An 18,329-nucleotide genomic window follows, 5' to 3' on the forward strand; every position below is an offset into this window, starting at 1 on the left:
AAACCCTATTTTTTAAATAGAAAAGTCCACTGCAATGTATCATAAGAGTAGTAGTTCATATGCCTCATGCCCTCATTCATCGCTATGGGTTGGGGTTTCCAACTGGATGCATCTCCCATGATCCCCCAAAGCTATTTGACTCCCATGATGTACTGCAGTATCTCAGCAAGCGGGGACACCGTGGTGCATTGTGGAAGATGTAGTCCCACCAGGCTGCCTGGCCAATAGAGGAGAATGGGGGCATGAAACACCTGCAATACAACTCCCCTGAGGCACCGTGGCAGCATTTCTCAAGTGAAAATTTGGGGTTTTTACTTTTCCACCAAAAAAGTTCCCCTGCTCTAGTGTTTAGGACTTGTGTTGGCCTTGAAAAGCATAAGATGCTCTTGACTGCAAAATAAAGTCAAGGGATTCTATCTTCCTGTTGAATATTGTATACAGCCTTCTTAATCAAATGGCATCCAAATGCGGGTTTTTAAACATCAGTTAAGAAATTATATGGCATTGATCCTTTGAGGATTACGAAAAGAACGGCTGACACTGGCCATTAGGCTCCTAGGATAAGCCCTAAAAGCCAATGTGATACCTGCATGAGTCTGTCTCCCATCAGCCAATATCAGCCACAGTACCTCAGCTGAAATCAGTGGCATTTCACCAGTGTAAGGGAGGGGAGCCTCAGACCCATTGGCTTCCCCTGCTCAACCACATATCAATTCTATCATGATCAAGTGAAATAAATGACGCAGATAGAAGTAACGTTTCAGTGCCTGACGGGCAACAGAAGATCCCATTCCAAGCAGTTCACCGTTTTTATTGGACGCCATAGGACGATACATGTTTCATGCAGGCGCTGTGTTTGTCCCAGCCGCCGCTCAGAATGAAGTGCTTCACTTCATGTAGGTGGGTCCTGGGCTAAGGTACTTGGTTCCTGGTCTGTAGCACCGGTGGCTTTATCGAGGGTCCTGCAAGCAGAAAAAGAGAGTCATTCCACAGCTGCTAGACTGAACCGGTGATCAAAGACCACAGAACATGCCCCCCCCGCCCGCCCGCCCTCGCCAGTTGGTATTGGCCTCACAGTGAATCACTGCATGGAGTGCATTCATTTATTATAAACCCAATAAATAGTTCCTACGATCACCATATCGACGATGGGACTGATTCTGCTCTCATTTAGGGACTGATCTAAAGCCCACTGAAGTCAATGGGTGTCTTTCCATATACTTCACTGGGCTTTGGGTCAGGCCCATGCACTGGTTTTACTACACCTGTGCCACTTCATTGACTTCAGCAGACTTGCTCTGGGTTTGGGCACAAACAGGATCAGTCCCAATGGGAAGCCACAAATCGGGGATGAAAAATGTTTGCCAATTGATTATAACCTGCATAGGCAGTCAAAGGGTGTCTCACTGTAAAATTCTACAACAAAGAAGCAGTGTCTTTCCCTCAAAGCGAGCCGTGACTGCCCTGTGACATAAGGGAGCTGTGTGCTATAAATTAAGGGGTGACTTGTCTGCCCTGAGCGTCTTAGGGACTCCTGAAGTGCTCAGATCCTGCCGGGTCATTAAAATGATTGGCTTTACCAAACAGCAGCTGCCTGAATAATACAGGCCAGGGTTTAGGGTAAGCAGATAGCAATGTGAAAAATCGGGACACTTTCTTTTGGGGGTGGGGAAATGGGGGTATAGTTGCATATGTAAGACAAAGGCCCTAATATTGGAACGGTCCCAATAATATCGGGACTTCTGCTCACCCTACCAGGATTCCACTCTGCCAACACCTTTCATATGTAAATTCAGCAATCCAAGGGAACTGACAGACATGGGTGGTGGGTGAAGCTTCCCCTGGGGGCTCGCTCTCTGTCCCCCACTCTGCCCCAGGCCCTTCCCCATCCCCACTCAGCCCCCCCCCACTGCTGCTCACCGCTTCCCTCCTCACCTCCCCACTCCTCTCAAGGCCCCCCCCCGCCCACCACTCGCTGCATACCTTCTCACCTCCCCACCCCTGCATGACCCCCCCCCACCTGCCACTTCCCTCCTCACCCCCGTGAGACCCCCACCATCCACCAGTCATCGTGCTCCCTCCTCACCCCCCTACCCCTGCAAGACCTCCCTGCCCACCACGTCCCTCCTCACTCTTCCAGCCCCACAAGACCCCCACCATCCACCTCTTGTCTTCTTCCCTCCTCACCCTCTATCCCACAAGACACTCCCCGCTAGCTGTGTACCTCCTCACCCCCCAGTCCCCACAGGGGATGGGGTGGAGGAGAGGAGGGATGTGGCGAGCAGCAGCAACCTCTGGAGAGGGGGTGGGTGGAGTGAAGGAGAGGAGAGACAGACTCACAAAGCAGCAGTGGGCGGTGGGGGCCTCAGGGCAGGGTGGAGCAGGGAGGGGAAGAGGCAGAGCGCAGGCAGGGCCACTATGGGCCAAGCATCTGGCAGCGGGTCAGAGGACGCTTAGCCTCCCCTGGCCTATTATACCCACCGCCCATGATGACAGATTCTGTTGGGTTTTTTGAGGGGGGGGGACTCAGATGTTGGGCATCGGTATTGATTAGCGCTCCACAGGGCCAGCGGGTTCCATAGGAGTCGATGCTGATGTAACCAGCTGAGGCGCTGGGTCCTTGTGCTAAGGAGGACAGTCCATGGGGACCATAGTAGGAGGTGCTACATGCCTGAGGTCAGCGCAGGTAGCAAGTGGAAGCAGGAGGGGAGAGGATCCTGGAATCAGGGAGGATGGTGGGGGAACAAGCTGAGGGAGATCAGGGCAGGAGGCAGATTGGCCCCTGGAGGGGAAAGAAGGAGGTCTGCGGGTTTGGCGTGCAACAGGTGAGAGCTGGAAGGAGAGGATCTATGGGGTCAGGAAGGGCAATGGATGGGATCCATGTTGGTCAGGAAGGAAATGGAAGGGGGATTTCTGGGGCTGGGGAGGAGTATGGGAAGGGAGAGATGGGTGGGAAGGGCTCTCTGAGGTCACAGAGGCAGAACGGAGATGCGGGCGGAATCCAGGCCAGATTTTAAATGGCTGCCCCGCGGCCATTTGAAATATCTGGGAACTGCGTTGCCCTTTTCAATGAGACTCATACGCAGGCCCTGGCCATATGTACAGACCGATGATAGTTGGGGATTAAAAGGCAGGGTGGATTTTGTGGCCAGCGCCCTGCCCATGTGCGTGTAGGTACAGTAGTGTCTGCCCATCTGATTGAATCCAGTGCAATCCTGGTTTGCAGCCTGTGAGCACAACTTTCCCTGCAAGAGGCTATATGCCAGTTCAGGCTAGAGCCTGGACTGGGAGCTGCTCAGCTAGGGACAATCTCGCTCATGTGTCCAGGGTTTACCTGACCTCCACACTTGCAGCAGGGTGGATTTTTCTGCCGGAACATATTGGCAGGGGGCCTGTGGGCACTTCCCCACCCCACGGAGCAGTCATGGAGCAGGGAGTAAGCTGGTAACACAACTGGCTTTCTGCAGAGGCCAGGGGTGCGCGGTGAGAGAGCTGAGAGCTGGCCATAACTTGGAAGGGGGGGACCCCAAGAAGGAGGTGAGCCCAACACTTAAGGACAGTGGAGTCAGTGGGAGTGTCAGGCCTACGGCAGCGCCCCACCTGGACCAGTCAGGTTAGGGCGCTGCACTGAGTGCCTTGGGGCATATTTACACTGCATCTAGGAGTCAGCCTCCCAGCCTGGGTCCACAGACTCCTGTTAATGTGCTAAAAATAGCTGTGTAGACACAGTGGCTTATGCTGGGGCTCTGAAGCCAAGGGTGGGGTTCAGAGCCTGAGCTCCAGCCCAAGGTGCACCATCAAAGCAATGTCTACACAGCGAATTTGAAGGTGCTCGCATGAGTCTGTGAACCCAGGCTCTAAGGCTTTCTCCAAGATGCAGTGTAGACATAACCTTGGAGGCCAAAGTCCTCTTGGCATAGAACAGGAACAGCAATGCAAGTTCCCCTGCATCACCCTGTGCAAATATCATCCAGCAACACATGGGCAGGCTATTCATCTGTATTTAATCTGGACAGTCCTCTTTTTGGGTGGTTTGTCCCTTGTCTGGTACTGAGACAAAACCAGACCTGGTTTTGTCCAGTATCAGATGGGGATGCCATTTTGAAGAGGCCATGTTGGCCGGGGGTGGAGGAGCGCAGTCTTCAAAATGGTGTACTCTCTGTGTGGCGTGACCTCGTACACACCGTGGATGTGAAGGCAGGTCAGCCGGGGCAGGCCTCCGCCATTCCCAGCAGTACCAGAATGCTCAGTATTCTGGGAATGTGTCAGCAGACACCCTAGCAAACCACACTAGGGCTGAGAGGGCCTTTCAGTCTCCATGCAGCACTCGTGCTATGAACAGTTCTCCCCTAGGAGCTGAGCTGAGACCACCAGCTTCTTTCATGTAAGCCACTGAATGGCCATGAGATGAGCATGTCCCAGCAGGCTATGCACCAGCCTCCTAGATGAGAAAAGGTCCACCAGGCCCCCACCTCCCCCTTCTTTGGCATCCTTCATGAGACACTGAAATAAGAATAATGGTGTGATAGTCATTTCAAATAAAGCTGATTCACAACAGGCAATAAAATGGGGGAGGGGGAGGCTGCATTAATTCCTTGCGAAATCCCTACTCAAGGAAGGACACAAGAAAGAAAACATCCCCCACAACCCCTACGTTGTCCAGCACACGCAAAACAACCAACTGGATCATGTTCAGTGGACCTGGACAAAGTGAGTCAGGAAGGTGAACTATCTACCCTCAGAACAAGGGGTGGTTTGAAAGAAAAGTGAGTCAGGAAGGTGAACTATCTACCCTCAGAACAAGGGGTGGTTTGAAAGAAAAGCCAGATCCTGAAATAAAACTGTCTCAATTTATAGACTGTGTGTTAAAAATTCCTGTTGTCTCAGCCAGGCGAGGCACTTATCTGAAGTTCTTTGCACTCTCACGGACCGTCTGTGACAACGTATCATCCAACAAAACTGGGGTCTCGCCAAGCTTGCAGCAGAAATTAATGATGTGCTATGACAAGGTGACAGATCGGTGCCCTAAGGACGGGATGGATGCTAGGCAGCAGCTCATAACTCTGGTTGCAGGCAGCTTGGGAAAGAGATCTGGCAAGAAATGCAGGGGTTTAGTAGTGAATTATCAGGTGTCTTAACAACCGGCCAGCATTTAACAGCTTTAAACAACAGACTGAGATACTGTATGTCATGCACAGAACCCCTCGTGTGCTAACAGGAGGCTGTGGCCCCAGGCGGGGAGGCTGGCTCCCAGTTGCAGTGTAGACATGCCCCAAGGCACTCAGTGCAGCGCCCTAAACTGACTGGGCTTGATGGAGAGGTGCTGTGGGCCTAAAGGGCCCACTGACTCCATTGTCCATAGGCATTGGGCTCCCCTCCTTCCAAGTTATGGAACCCAGAGATGGGAGCCCACCTCCTCCTGATTCTTCTCCCTTACATCACCACTACGCTGGTGTCACACCAGTGAGCTCAGTGGCACGCCTCATCCTGGTTTGCACTGGTGTAAATGTGTTTAGAATGGGCATAGCTCCATTAAAAACAGTGGGCCAGATCCAGTGCTATGCGTTGGGCATGAACCTAGGAGGCAAAGGACCTAGCTTCTCATCCTAGCTCTGATGCTGACTCACTTAGGGAAAGTCACTTAACCATTTGGTGCCTCAGTGTATTAGGGATATGAGATTTCGCCACCTTTGTGAAGTACTTCGAGAGCTTTGGATGAAAAAGAGCTAGATGCAAACTACTATGATTTGTAACTAAGGTTCATCTTTGGTAAACAAGGACTGAGCTGCTAAGAATTCATAATAAGGAGAAGTGCTGGTACCCAGCACTTGCCAGAAGAAGAACCAGGGACCATGCATGTTCTTGTTCCATTTGGGCACTGGAGTTTTTGTTCCTAGCTTCTTCATTTCTGTACATTGGTTTATCCTAAGGGCCTGATCCTCAGCTGGTGGCAGTGGGCATAGCTCCACTCCACTTACACCAGCTGAAGATCTGCCCCTGAATTGCATGTCATTCATTTGCCTAGATGCCTGCTCTGCTCATGTCATCATGAACCCGGGGCTAGATTCATAACAATGACTTAGCCACATAATGCCTAGGTATCCTGCTGTCCAGTGGAACCCTCAGCCCCACGTTATGCACCCAGGCTCCCCCTGGGCACAGTGAGGCACTGAAGAAAGGGACTCACAGAAGGCAGGATGCTGAGTAGGGAGCCACAAATGACAGGCAGTAGGAAATGTCAAAGAGGAGGTGGGAGGCAGCACGCATACAAGCCAGCCCATTGTAGCCACCGCCCTGTGTTAGTCACTCACTGGGGAGGCAGAAGACTCGGGTTTAAGTCCCTGAACTAAATCAGGGATTCAGACCTGGATATCCCACGCCCCAGATGAGTGCCCTCACCCGGACAGACATACTCCAGCCATCCCCCTACATGCCTGCTCCTGGCTGTGTGTGCAGGTGAGGTATGTTCTGAGCACCCCGACCAGGTCATGGCCCACAGACAAGATAAGTGGGGGAATGCCTAGTTTGATCATTTTTCCAGGGCTCAGGTGCGAACAAGGGCTCCCAGTAGTTTGGTGACAGCAGGACCTAGGCGGCTTTGTGCTTGCCCACCGGCAGAACTTTAAGCACCTAGGGCCTACAGCGTCAGCTGAGCGGTGGTTTGTAAATGTCAGTGACACCTAAATGTTGGCCTCAGGTGCCTTAAGAGGCAGTTAGGTGCCCACGTCCCTTTGTGAATCTAGCCCTTGGTCACCTTCCTCCTTCTCAATGAAGGATCCAATTTTGTGGCATCTGCCGTGTTAGTCACTTCCCCGCATGTGTGTTCTCTTTTCTAAGACACTGACGGATAGAGGCAGTGTGGTCTAGTGGACTGAGCATGAAGATGGGCACTCGTAAGTTCCTAGATTCAGCCAGAAGGGACCATTACGGCCATCGTGTCTGAGCTTCTGCCTGTCACAGACCAAAGAACTTCACCCAGTAAACTCTGCCCCAAGCCCATAACTTCTGGTTGAGCTAAATTCTAATTAAGTTAAATTGCAATCCCAGGTCTCCAAATGTCTTGCTGTGAAGCCTCAAGCGCATCACTTAGGCCTAGATCCCCAAGGTATTTAGACGCCTACCTCCTGTTAATTTCAGTGGGAGCTAGGCACTCAAATAGGTTTGAGGATCTAGGCCTTAGCCTCTCTGTGGCTCATATGTAGAATGCGGAGAGTAATACTATGCTTCCCTTGCGTCTTCTGAGAAGTGTGAGCATTAACTAGGTAATATTTCAAGTGCTTTGTAAATACAGAGCCTCACGCCTTTGCGTTGCACTGGTGGACTGAGCGCAGCACCAGACAGGTAAAGCATGAGGGTTGGGAGGTGTTAGATCCTGATACCCTGACTCACAGTGGATAGTCCATTATCCTGCTAGCAATCCCATTGATTTCAATGCAGAGTCATTTAGTACTCAGTGAGAGGAAGGGCATCAAGAAACTGGCCCTGTAGGAGCGCTATGATCAGAACTAAGGGGAACAGCTCTGTCCTTCATAGTGGCCTGGCTCTCGCCACACATCTCTGCCTTCTCTCCCCTTCGAGCCTTCCAGCTCCCTCATGCGCCTCATGCCATACATTGTCTCTGGCTTGCTCGCATGCCTGTAGCTGGCACTGTGTTATGATGTCACACACTAGTACATTTCCTGAAGGAAGCCTTTTCAGTGGTGACTGGCTGGCTCCCATTGTTCCTCATCCAGTCTTTTACTAACATGCTGCTCTTTCTCTGTGGCTAACTGCACCCAGTGATCCCATTGTACACAATGGCAGGTCTCCCGCTGGAGGTCATTAGGAGCAGAGTGTGGTGATGGGTAGCAGTTCAGTGAGTGCATATACCCATTGCTACCCCTACCCTCCTTATAGAATATTTTGTGGTGGGATGCTGTAGGAACTGAGAAGCAAGGATCGAGCTGTGACTCTGTCGGTCTCAATGCAGTCCCTGCTCTGCCCCTCACAAGGGCAGGCCAAAGATGAGCAGTGCAAACCAGAACCATCAGGCTGTCATCCAGACTCAGGCTACAAGCAGCCCTGTTGAAATCCACCCTTGAAACGTCTCCTGCTGCTGATCCAGCCGCTGCAGCTTCCTCTGGAAAAGACGGCTGCTTTGATGTCCACGGATGCAGCTTTTGATGTGGCTCCCGCTGCTTTCTCTGTTCTGCTAGGAAAGGCTGATGCGTGGGCATCTGCTGCTGTTGTGGCTTCTGCAGCTTTCTCTGGGCTATGCGAGCTCTTTCCCAGCCTCCACAGCTCACATGGCTGCCCCGTCCCATGAAAATCCAGGAGCCCCAACGAATTCCTCCGCGCGGAGCCCCCGCCCCCCCACGTTCTGCCAGCAGCACCAGGGCCGCAAAGGCAGAAGGTCACGTGACAGCGCTGAGGTGTGCAGAAGGCACAGGGCCGAGTGGGGTCCCCCGCTGCCATCAGCCAGGGGTGTGGGAGGGAGCAGAACCACAAGCTCAGCAATCCCAAAAGGCTGCTACGATAGGCCAGGTAACCAGGCCAGACAGACCGCGCTCTGGCAGACGGGGGTGCCGAAGCTGCACACCCGTCAGAGAGGGAAGTGGGGCCCTGGAGGGGTGAGGTATCATTGTTTATTCTCACCAGTTACATAGCGACGGACGTCTAAGCTCAGGGAAGCCCCGACGAGCTGACGCTGCACAAGAGAGCAGACAAGGCACGAGACAGGCGCTCGGGGAGGGCGTGGGGACGGTGGAGGGATTCCTGTCAGAGGCAGGTTTTCAGGAGGGCTTGGAAGGAGAAGGCGCTTAGTGGACGGGAAGCAGGAGAGGTTTAAGGGTGTGGGAGGGGCTGCACGACCACACCCTGCCAAAACGACGGAGAGTGAAGAACGCGGAGGGGAATGAGAGAGGCGCACAGAGAGCAAAAGGGGAAGCAGCGTGCAATGACAAAGGTAGAGGAGGTGGTGGTGACCTTTCTCCTCTCTGAAGGGTGGCTGAGCCACAGTCTGCCCCAAGAGGGTCCCGGGGTACCTAGGCTTGTCCCAGTGAGAGGAGGCTTCCACAGACAGGCAGCTAGCAGGACTGGGGATTCAGGTGCCGCGTGAGCAGCTTCTCGCCGCGCAGCAGACGGCAGCACTGAAAGCAGCTTCGAAACAGCACATGCACAGCCCTGTCCTGATCTGCAGCCGCCTCTCCCTGCCCTTCCCGCAACACCTGCTGCTGAGATGGAAAAGCCCAGGGCAAAGCCTGGCCTTTTGGGGTGACGTCAGCTCCCAGGACGTACATGGCCCTGTCAGCTCAGTAAGGAACCCTTACTGAGTTTCAGTGTATGGGCAAGGGGCCTACCCTAACAGAATGGAGCAAGGCAACCCACGCATCCCATGCAACAGTGTCTTGCTGGCCAAGGAAGATGTGAAGAAAGGCCACTACTACAGCAGACAATTTGCTTTAAAAGCCGATGAGGGTGGGAGATCATGGGGTATCATGATGACAACAAAGTAGTTTCAAATCTCAACAAATGTTTATTGGAAATGAATTTTCTCTTTGCTGGCAAACATTCCTTCCAGCTGTTGCTTACATTTACTTTGCCTTCTTAGCCACTGTCTTCTGAGAGCACGGACATCTCCATCCTGTAGCTCGCTTTATGCAGCAGCCTCTCCGTAGAGCAAGCTGGCATTCGAGACACCCAAAGATCCTTTCAATCCATGCACAGATTTGTCATGAGCCTCACATGTCCTCCATTCTGACATTCATTGGGTAGGTAGCTTTTCAAAAGGCAGCCTGAAACAGAAATCCATGTTGTTTACACGGAATCTCCACACTTCACCATGAGCCACCAGTCATCAAATATCAGGGGTTTATTACCCCTGCCTGCAAACTTTACTCGTGTGAGTAATCCTAGTAATTTCAATAGATTTACTCACATGAGTAAGGATCTGTATGATTGGGCCCTTAAACCCACAGTTAAATCAGACTTACCAAGTAGCTACTGCAGATAGGTGGCCAAGATCTGGCCAAGATCTGGTTTGGAAGATGGAAGCACCAGGGTATTTTGCTACAGCACTGGGGATAATATTCTTAGCACTCAATGCTAGCATATATTCAAGTCCACACTTAGAGAAACATTTCTTGTTCCAGTATAGTTCTTTAGTTTCTGATGCTGCAGTTGTTGAAAGAAGAACACAATTATTTCTAGACATTGGGAAACACCAGCAATGACAGAGACTTCTGCCTTGACATTCCTGTTCTCTTTGGCAGTGGCAGATGGCCCAGTATATCCTAATGCCTACAATATTGACACACAAAAGACAGGACTCATCTCTGCGGGTAGCGCATCAACCAGTGAGATATATTCTTGACTTACTTGGACTTTAACAGTCAGGAATTGGGACTGATTAGTTTAAAAATTTGAGATTTTCGAAGATTATCTGGAGATTTAGACACACAACTTGGAATATCTCAATCCAAAGCCACGTCTTAGCCAGCCAGGCAACCTAAAAATAGCCAATTGTGAAGGGAAATCTAGTGTATTTTGTCAGATTTAACCATTTTTTGACTGGCCAGCTACTGGTAGCTCAAGCCAACCTCAAACATTCGGTTTCTGAGGGTGTAGTGAAGTAAAGTTGACCGTTGGTTGTTTTAATTTATACATTTCAATTCTTTTAAATCTTTTCTCCCCTAAATTCATATCCAACACTGTGCTCATTCTGGTGTGTCTCTCCACATTTTAAGTGATCTACAAAGCATAACATCCCTTTTTAAATAATGCTTGTCCTCAAAGCTTTGTACTGATAGTCCCACAACACCCCTCTGAGACAGATGAATTGTGTCAGTAAGTGACTTGCTCCATGCTACACAGTGAGTCAGAGGCAGACCTGTGATTAGCCCCCCAAGAGTTCCTGGTGTCTAAGCCTATCTTTCATTCATTAGGCCACACAGTCTCTTCAAAATGTATTATTCACATATATGTAGCGCTTGAAATTCACAGCTAATTCTAAATCACGTTTTCCAGCACTGCGCATGGGGGTTTCCTGCAGGTTCTTGTTGGAATGCTAAGCAGAGGTGCTCAGTGATTCCATGGTAGGTCAGATCCGGGTGCATAAATACTGGATGTATGAAAACAATTCTGATGAGCTCCCACAATTACAAACACACACATCCAAATTGCGTACTCTTAATGACACACATTTTCCCTATCTACCCGATCTAGCTGAGTGCAAACACACCTCTGGAAATTAGAGCTGTGGCTGAGACACCCTTAGAGCAGCTGAAATGTTTTACGGCTGTATGGTTGTCATTGACAAAGCCCTGGCTGGGATGATTTAACTGGGAATTGGTCCTGCTTTGAGCAGGGGGTTGGACTAGATGACCTTCTGGGGTCCCTTCCAACCCTGATATTCTATGATTCTATGATTCTATGCTTGACCACAGGTTGGTACGTGTGTGTCTCTGAGAAGTTGCTGAGGCTAGAACAGGGTGTTGTTTTCAGCACTTGATGGAAATGGATATATATTTAGCAGATTGTTTGTAGACTAGGCATGGGTGTGAAATCTGGTAGGACATACGGTATAATGTCATTTTTTTTTTACATGGGCCAGTTTCTCAGCTGGACTGAATGGGCATAGTGCCACTGAAGTCAATAGTGCTATGCCAACAGACAACAGCCACAAATCTGGCCCAAGGACAGAAGATTTTCTCCAGTTGAGGATCTGGCCCAGTGTGTTAACGTAGCATTCATTAAATGAGAATAGAGGTAATATTCAAAGCAGAAGCTTGCAGATCTGGATGAAAAAAGCTGAATTAAGTTCTCTGGCTGTTCATAACTTGAAGCCAAAATATCACCCCTTCCCCCTCTACCCTTCATCTTTTTTCCCAGCTAGGAATCACATTTACATTACTATCTACACCAATACTTTGCATTTACACAGAAACTTTCATCCAAGGTGCTCAAAGTGCTTCATACTCAGTTAATTAAGCCCCTGAAGAACATCTTGGTGGTTGGGTATTATTAGCTTTAGATGGGTAAACTGAGGCACAAATAAATTAATCTGTGACTTGTCCCAATCAGTGGCACACAGAAACAGAACTCAGGAGTCCTGGATTCCAATCCACTGCTCAAAATAAGACCATTCTTCCTCCCTCATGTAGCCAATATAGTACATGTTCCAACATGTATTTTTAACCCTTTGTCACCTAATTACCACTGAAAAAAAAGTCAAGCAAAACAAATGCACTATTTTCCCAGCACGGATTTTATGGACCCTGGTCAAAAAATTGTTTGGCTTCATATAGACTGCCTGTGTAAGCCCCCTGCTGCTGGTCATCTATGCATATGGACCAGCTTGTGAATGGGCACCAACTCTTCCTAACACCTGGATATGACTGTTGGCAAGATAGGATGCAAGCGCTGGTGTTGAGAGTAGGATTCTGAGTTTCCCGGCTTGTGGTTGAGAATGTGCCATTGTTAGTTCACCGCTGGGTAGCTTTCATTTTATATGATCATGTCAGAGAACCCTGAGCGTAAGTTTCTGCACTCAAGGCCTGATCCAAAATCCATTGAGGGCAATGGAAAGACTCCCAATTGACTTCAATGGGCTTTAAGTGGCTTTATCGGAATGCCAGGTATGAGTGCTAATAACTCAGCCATCATGCTCTTGGCAGGAGCTCCTCTCCTCCTCCGCATGGGCCATGTTTCTGTGGCCTGGCTGACTGTGATCCGAACAGCAGCAAGGCGCAGAGAATCTTGCCCAGTAACCTCCTGCACGCAGGGGCACGGAGCAGGAGACCTCTGTTCAACACGGCACCGATTAGAAATAAAATCCAAACTACCTGCTTCGTTCACATGACTTCACTGTCCATCTTCATCTCTGCCAATGTTTAGCCCTCAGTTCATGCTTATGTGATTTTAGCAGCCATCTGAAGAGAGCCAGATTGCAGCCTCTCACTGTTATCTCTGCAATATGAAACTCAGCATGGCTCTCCCAATGTAAAACATTGGAAAAGGTGCTTCCTTCACTTACTCAGTTGTGCTTCTTAGCGAGAAAACAAGATCAAGAAGGTGGTATTCGTCTTCAGCATTTATTTATCATTGGGGGAAAAAAACCCTTTGAGCAAGCAAAGATCACAAGCACGTCACAATCAATTGGCTATACATTAATCTTTTTGTTTCATCATTCTCATACTAACAGCAAGAATGAAGTAGCACCAAGAGGTGGTGTGCTCAACACATTACAGAGACAATTTGTGATATGCAACCAAAGCCAGGCCACAAAATAGTAATTAGACACTTCCTAACTGCCTCGAAAAGGCAAGAGTACATGGGAGTCATGTATTTACACCAGAAACATTGCAGATGAGGAAGCGGATGATGGATTTGCAAAGCAGTCAGAAAAAGAAGCCTGTTGGCATTTAGCACCATCTTGCAAAAGGGAGTGACAGCACAATAAGAAGACATAGTGAAAATAAGAAAGCAGGTGGTCAAAACCATAGCAATTCTCACAAGGATAAAGCAAGCACTTTTTAACCAGGAAAGCAAAACATATGATAAGTTGGTAATGAAGTATAACTGCCTTTGTGGCAGTTGGAAACCCAAAATCAGAGAATAAATTCTTGCCAAATTAAAGCCACAAGCTTAGCATCCAAAGTGGACTTGAATGAGCAAAGATTTCATCTCCTTTCTGATCAATGTTAAATTCACTCTGTGGATATTATGTCGGAGCAATGAGAAAGCAGGTGGAGGGCTATACACTGTCCTGAATCCAGGCACACAGCTGACATTGGTAGGAGTTCCATCACAAACTAAGGCAAGATGAGGCCCCTAGGACCAAATTCTGTGCTGAGACATGCCGCACGTAACCCAGCTGACATCAGTGGGCTAGCATGGAGTGCAACTCAACGAAGAGTTTGACCTTAAGACCTGATTTTATTATATCTCCTAATACTAATCCCCGGGCCAAACTATGCACTTCAATGCATGCCTGGGGCCCTCAATAGTGTGCACATATAGGGACAAAATTGGGCCTATCCAAGGGACTTACTGCTAAATCTCTTAGGGCCCCATTTTAGTCCCATTAACTTCCAGTGGACTTGGCACTTAGTGACGCATTAATATGGATGCTAATGGGCAAAAATGAACGATCCTCTGCAATGAATGGATACAGTCTCTCTCCTGTGTGAGGGAGCCAGTGTTTCTGGCTATTGTAAACTACTTTCACGCTTTAACTGCTCTAACGCTTCATCATCTTAACTGTTGCTATCCTCTACCTGAGATAAGGAGGTATGTTATGGAGGCCATGTCTACATTAGCACGTACATCAGCAAAGTCTTGTCGCTCAGGGGCGTGAAAAAAACACCTCCTGGAGCGACACAAGTTTTGCTGGCATAAGTGGCAAGACATTCTCCCACCGACATGACTACTGCCACTCGTTGAGCTGGTTTTATTGTGGCGACAGGAGAGCTCTTTCCTATTGGCATCCTGCAGCTACACAAGCGTTGTGACAGCAGCACGGCTGCATGGGTACAGCGGTGGCCCTGTCAGCTTGTCAGCGTAGGCACGGCCAGAGAAGTGTAACGGTGAAGGGAGGCATCCGTCAACAGGTCAAGCGTCACAGAGTCTTTGAGGCTCAGCTCTCTCCGAAAAGTTAACAAACATCCATTTTGATGCAAGGAACATGCGTTATCTTTCATGAGTTCAATGAAACCCTTTGCTGAGCTACTCTGCACTCGCAGACAGAACTGAGGTTTGCAGTTGCGCAACATCCATTCAATTTCTGAGCACTCGGAATAGTGATGACCATTATAGACAGTTCAGTGAGGTTCTCCATGAAGCATGCATGTCAAAAATGCATTACATTCGCAAACAGTTCCACAGTTTTACTTCCTGGAGGATTTCCCTGGTTTCCTCCTAAATATTGGAGGTATATGTATGTATATATATATTTTTTTTCCACATAAACATCCTGGTTAGTTCATACTACACAGTTCTAACACAGCTAAACTTGGAAATACACCACTGAATTCAGAACATTACACTTATTTATACTCAAAAGCTTTAGGCTGTTAGCACAAGGCAAACAGGACACATTACACAACACACTAAACTTTGCATGTATTCATTACTCGGGCCAACAAAGTTTGCTATTCCCATAGCATAGAACTTCCTTAATCTTTAGAAACCTTCTCTTACCCTTCCATTGTGGCACCCCTTTTAATTTTTCAGACATACCAAATGACAAACATTTAGATTCTGAAAACTGAAATCGCCACCTCCGGAAAAACAAACAAACCCTTGCAAGTATTTAACTGAAATCTAATATAATCTAGAAGCAAGATAGTCCTTTTTCCAATACCACTACAGCAATATGATCCTGGAGCTCTCACCTAACGTCATCCCAAGTTGCTTTTGCCTAGTGAAATTTGCAACTTGGATTGAGCTATAACAAAAAGGATTAACCAAGGCCAAACAGGAATGATTCCTACAGCTGCTCTGGGGGTTTATTACCCAGGTGGTTCAACATCTCCGTTTTGTTAAGCTAAAGCAATCCTGCAAGGTACTTAGCTCTCTTAGCTCCTGCTGAATCTGTGAACCGAATGCTGAGATCAGCACTCTGGGCCAGACTCGCAGCTGGTGTAAATCAATATAGTTCCATCGATTTCAACAGAGCAATGCAATTGATACCAGCTGGGAAACAGGCCTTTGTTTACTGAGTCAGACTGACATTGGTGGGAATTTACCAGAGTAAGGACACAATAAACACTGAGTTGAGAGCTTGAGGATTTGGCCAAGTTGGAGGTTAGGGCTCCCAATAACTGAGTCATGGCTCCAATCGCACAATTATGAGCAACCATGACTTAACGTGCAGGTATATTTAAAACTATTGTGCTTGTGACAGTTTCCTAGCACTGTGTATGAAAATGCAATCAGAGCTAACAATGGTGACTTGCTCCATGCTACCCATAAAGAAGCCATGTCTGCAAATTGAATCCATTTCTGAAACCTCCTCCTACTCCTGTTGCACACAATATCCATCTGCATCTGAAAAACAAAGGAATCAGACCAAGATCCAAAACAAATCGGAAATCATAAAAAAGAAGCAGATCCTGGAAAATGACAGGGAGGAACAACCTGCAGAGTCTGACTTGAAGCCCATTCAGGAAATCTTTGCAACCAGCTGGACTCTCTCTGTGCCTTACTTCACTTTCCATTCTGCTGCAACACAGGGCCAGATCCTGAGCTGGTGTAAATGGGCATGGCCCATCTATACCAGCTGAAGATCTAGCCCAAAATCTTTCCTTACAAGGGATCTGAGCCTTCATCACTTCCTTGGGCCAAATGCCCATTGATGTCTCTGAGAACAATTCTGCTCTTAGTCCCAGTAGTGTGAGTCTGGAGTGACTCCACTGAGTTATGCCAGGTTTGCAGGGCCTGATCCTGCAAGATATTGAGCACCTCTCCTGTACTGTTGATGCCAATGGGAGAAGACAAAGCTCAGCACCTCCAAAGGACACTCAGCCTCATGAGATCAGCTCCTGGGAACAGAACTGAGCCCATTCCCTGCACCAGTGGAACAAATGGCAGCTTTACACCATCAAAGCACTGGAGGATCAGGCCCAAGGAAAGAGACAAGCCTTTTAATACATTCGCAGCACACAATTAATTGAAAACCTTTGTAATCCTACAATCCTCTGTGCATTCCACCCTCCTCATTCTCTCCCCATCATTCTGTGTAGATCTGTGTCGTACAGGCAAAGCCAAAAACCTGACCTCTGAAATGAGGATTCCTAATCCTCCTTGGAAATAAAACATAAAAGCTTCTAATACAATCAGAACAAAAGCAGATTAGAAGCCTCTAATTAATTTTGTGGCCTTTATTTAATAAAAGAAAAAAAAAGAGAGAAAAGTGCAGTGAAATTTACTCTTTAGCCTCAGCCAATTTATTGTTCATCTCTTTACTTTTCTCCTTGTCCTCTGGCTTTGTCCCACTGGAGCTCTCAGCACTCTTTTTCTTGGCAGCCCGGCCAGATGCAATCTGCTTGTCTTTGGCCTTTTTCAGTAGTTTATGGCTCGTCGTTGTCTTTTTTGGTTTGGAAGGCTGAACACTACGCTTCTCCACCTGGATGGACGTAACATACAAACCGCCAACACAGAAACACACAGGAAAAGGTAGAAAAATAGGATTTAGAGAGAGACATCATCAAAGAGATGGCAATTTGTATTTATTTATGTTTCGCATTTAAGAGCTTGTCTACACGGAGACTTTGATTTACACCCCAGTTTGCCACGCACTAAGCCTAGTCTACACTGTGGGGAGAGGGAGAGAATCGATCTAAGTTACACAACTTCAGCTACGTGACTAACGTAGCTGAAGTCAACCTACTTAGATCTACTTACCGTGGTGTCTTCACTGCGGTAAGTTGACTGCTGACACTCTCCTGTGGACTCCGCCTGTGCCTCTTGCCTCGGTGGAGTACCGGAGTTGATGGGAGAGTGCTCAGTGGTCAATTTATCGCGTCTAGACTCGACGCGATAAATCGACCCCCCGCTGGATCGATCGCTGCCCATCGATCCAGCGGGTAATGTAGACAAGCCCTAAGTCTCTGTGTAGGCAAGCCCTAAGTCAAGTGTTGGGGCTAATGCTATTTAAGTACAAAGCGCCAGACCGTCCTGCACAAGGTATATTGACATATTGGCACTGAAGTAAATGAAGCTACGCTGATTAAAGCCAGCTGAATGTGTGGCCTGACTCTGAGCTCTCTAAGGAGTTCTACTCATTAGGAGACGTCATTCAGGGCCTTATTGTATTTGTTTAAGGATGCCGTCCAAGGTCTCATTCTAACGTCTCCATAATGCATGTGGCTATCGGGACACCACTGAGGAAAACAGCTGTCAGCGTTCAGCAACCTTGTGAACAATGGCTGCTAGGGTCAGCTTAGCAAAAGGGGCTTTTTGATGTGATATGTTGGACTCCCCAGGTTTTGAGTAAACACAGAAGGATGCAGGGATACTGGTCAGTCACTGGAGGCAGGGGGCACATTTTGTCACCCCCTTGACTGGCTGATTTGGGGAGTGGCCTTTGCAATCTCATTAGGCGTGGCCTTTCTTTGGGATCAGACAAGGGAAACGATGGCCCAGAACAAAGGGGAGGGGAAGAATCACAGGATCCTCTGTTGGATGCTTTATAAGTTCCATTGTTTGGGGGGCTGCCGACGCGGGGTGGCGGGGTGGGCGTGCTCCTTGTTCCGCTCCTTTCTCAGGTTGATACAATGGAGGAAAAACACAATGGGATGCCTGGGGCTCATCTACTGCCAAAAGAAACAGCAGCACCAAGCGTGGACTTG

The 18,329-nt window shown here is 48.5% G+C and overlaps 1 protein-coding gene across 12 annotated transcripts in view; it reads right to left on the reverse strand.

The window, feature by feature from the left end:
• Nucleotides 1–747: 747 nt before the first annotated feature.
• The window catches only part of MAP6 (microtubule associated protein 6), a 77,694-nt gene continuing 60,112 nt past the window's right edge, over nucleotides 748–18,329 (reverse strand). For 2 of the 12 annotated variants that reach the window (XM_073334938.2, XM_073334917.2), the window contains exons 4-5: nucleotides 16,908–17,104; nucleotides 2,140–5,091 (exon numbers count right to left, since the gene is read on the reverse strand). In XM_073334938.2, coding sequence (XP_073191039.1) covers nucleotides 4,989–5,091; nucleotides 16,908–17,104 — 300 coding nt within the window. In that variant the 3' untranslated portion in view covers nucleotides 2,140–4,988. Of the gene's footprint in view, nucleotides 963–2,139; nucleotides 5,092–9,570; nucleotides 9,774–9,971; nucleotides 10,153–12,821; nucleotides 12,946–16,907; nucleotides 17,105–18,329 lie in introns of those variants that run through there. The other 10 variants (XR_012157679.2, XR_012157675.2, XR_012157681.2 and 7 more) reach the window with 10 other exon arrangements.

This window comes from Lepidochelys kempii, chromosome 1 (assembly GCF_965140285.1).
Source record: "Lepidochelys kempii isolate rLepKem1 chromosome 1, rLepKem1.hap1, whole genome shotgun sequence".
In the NCBI taxonomy this organism is placed as follows: domain Eukaryota; kingdom Metazoa; phylum Chordata; order Testudines; family Cheloniidae; genus Lepidochelys; species Lepidochelys kempii.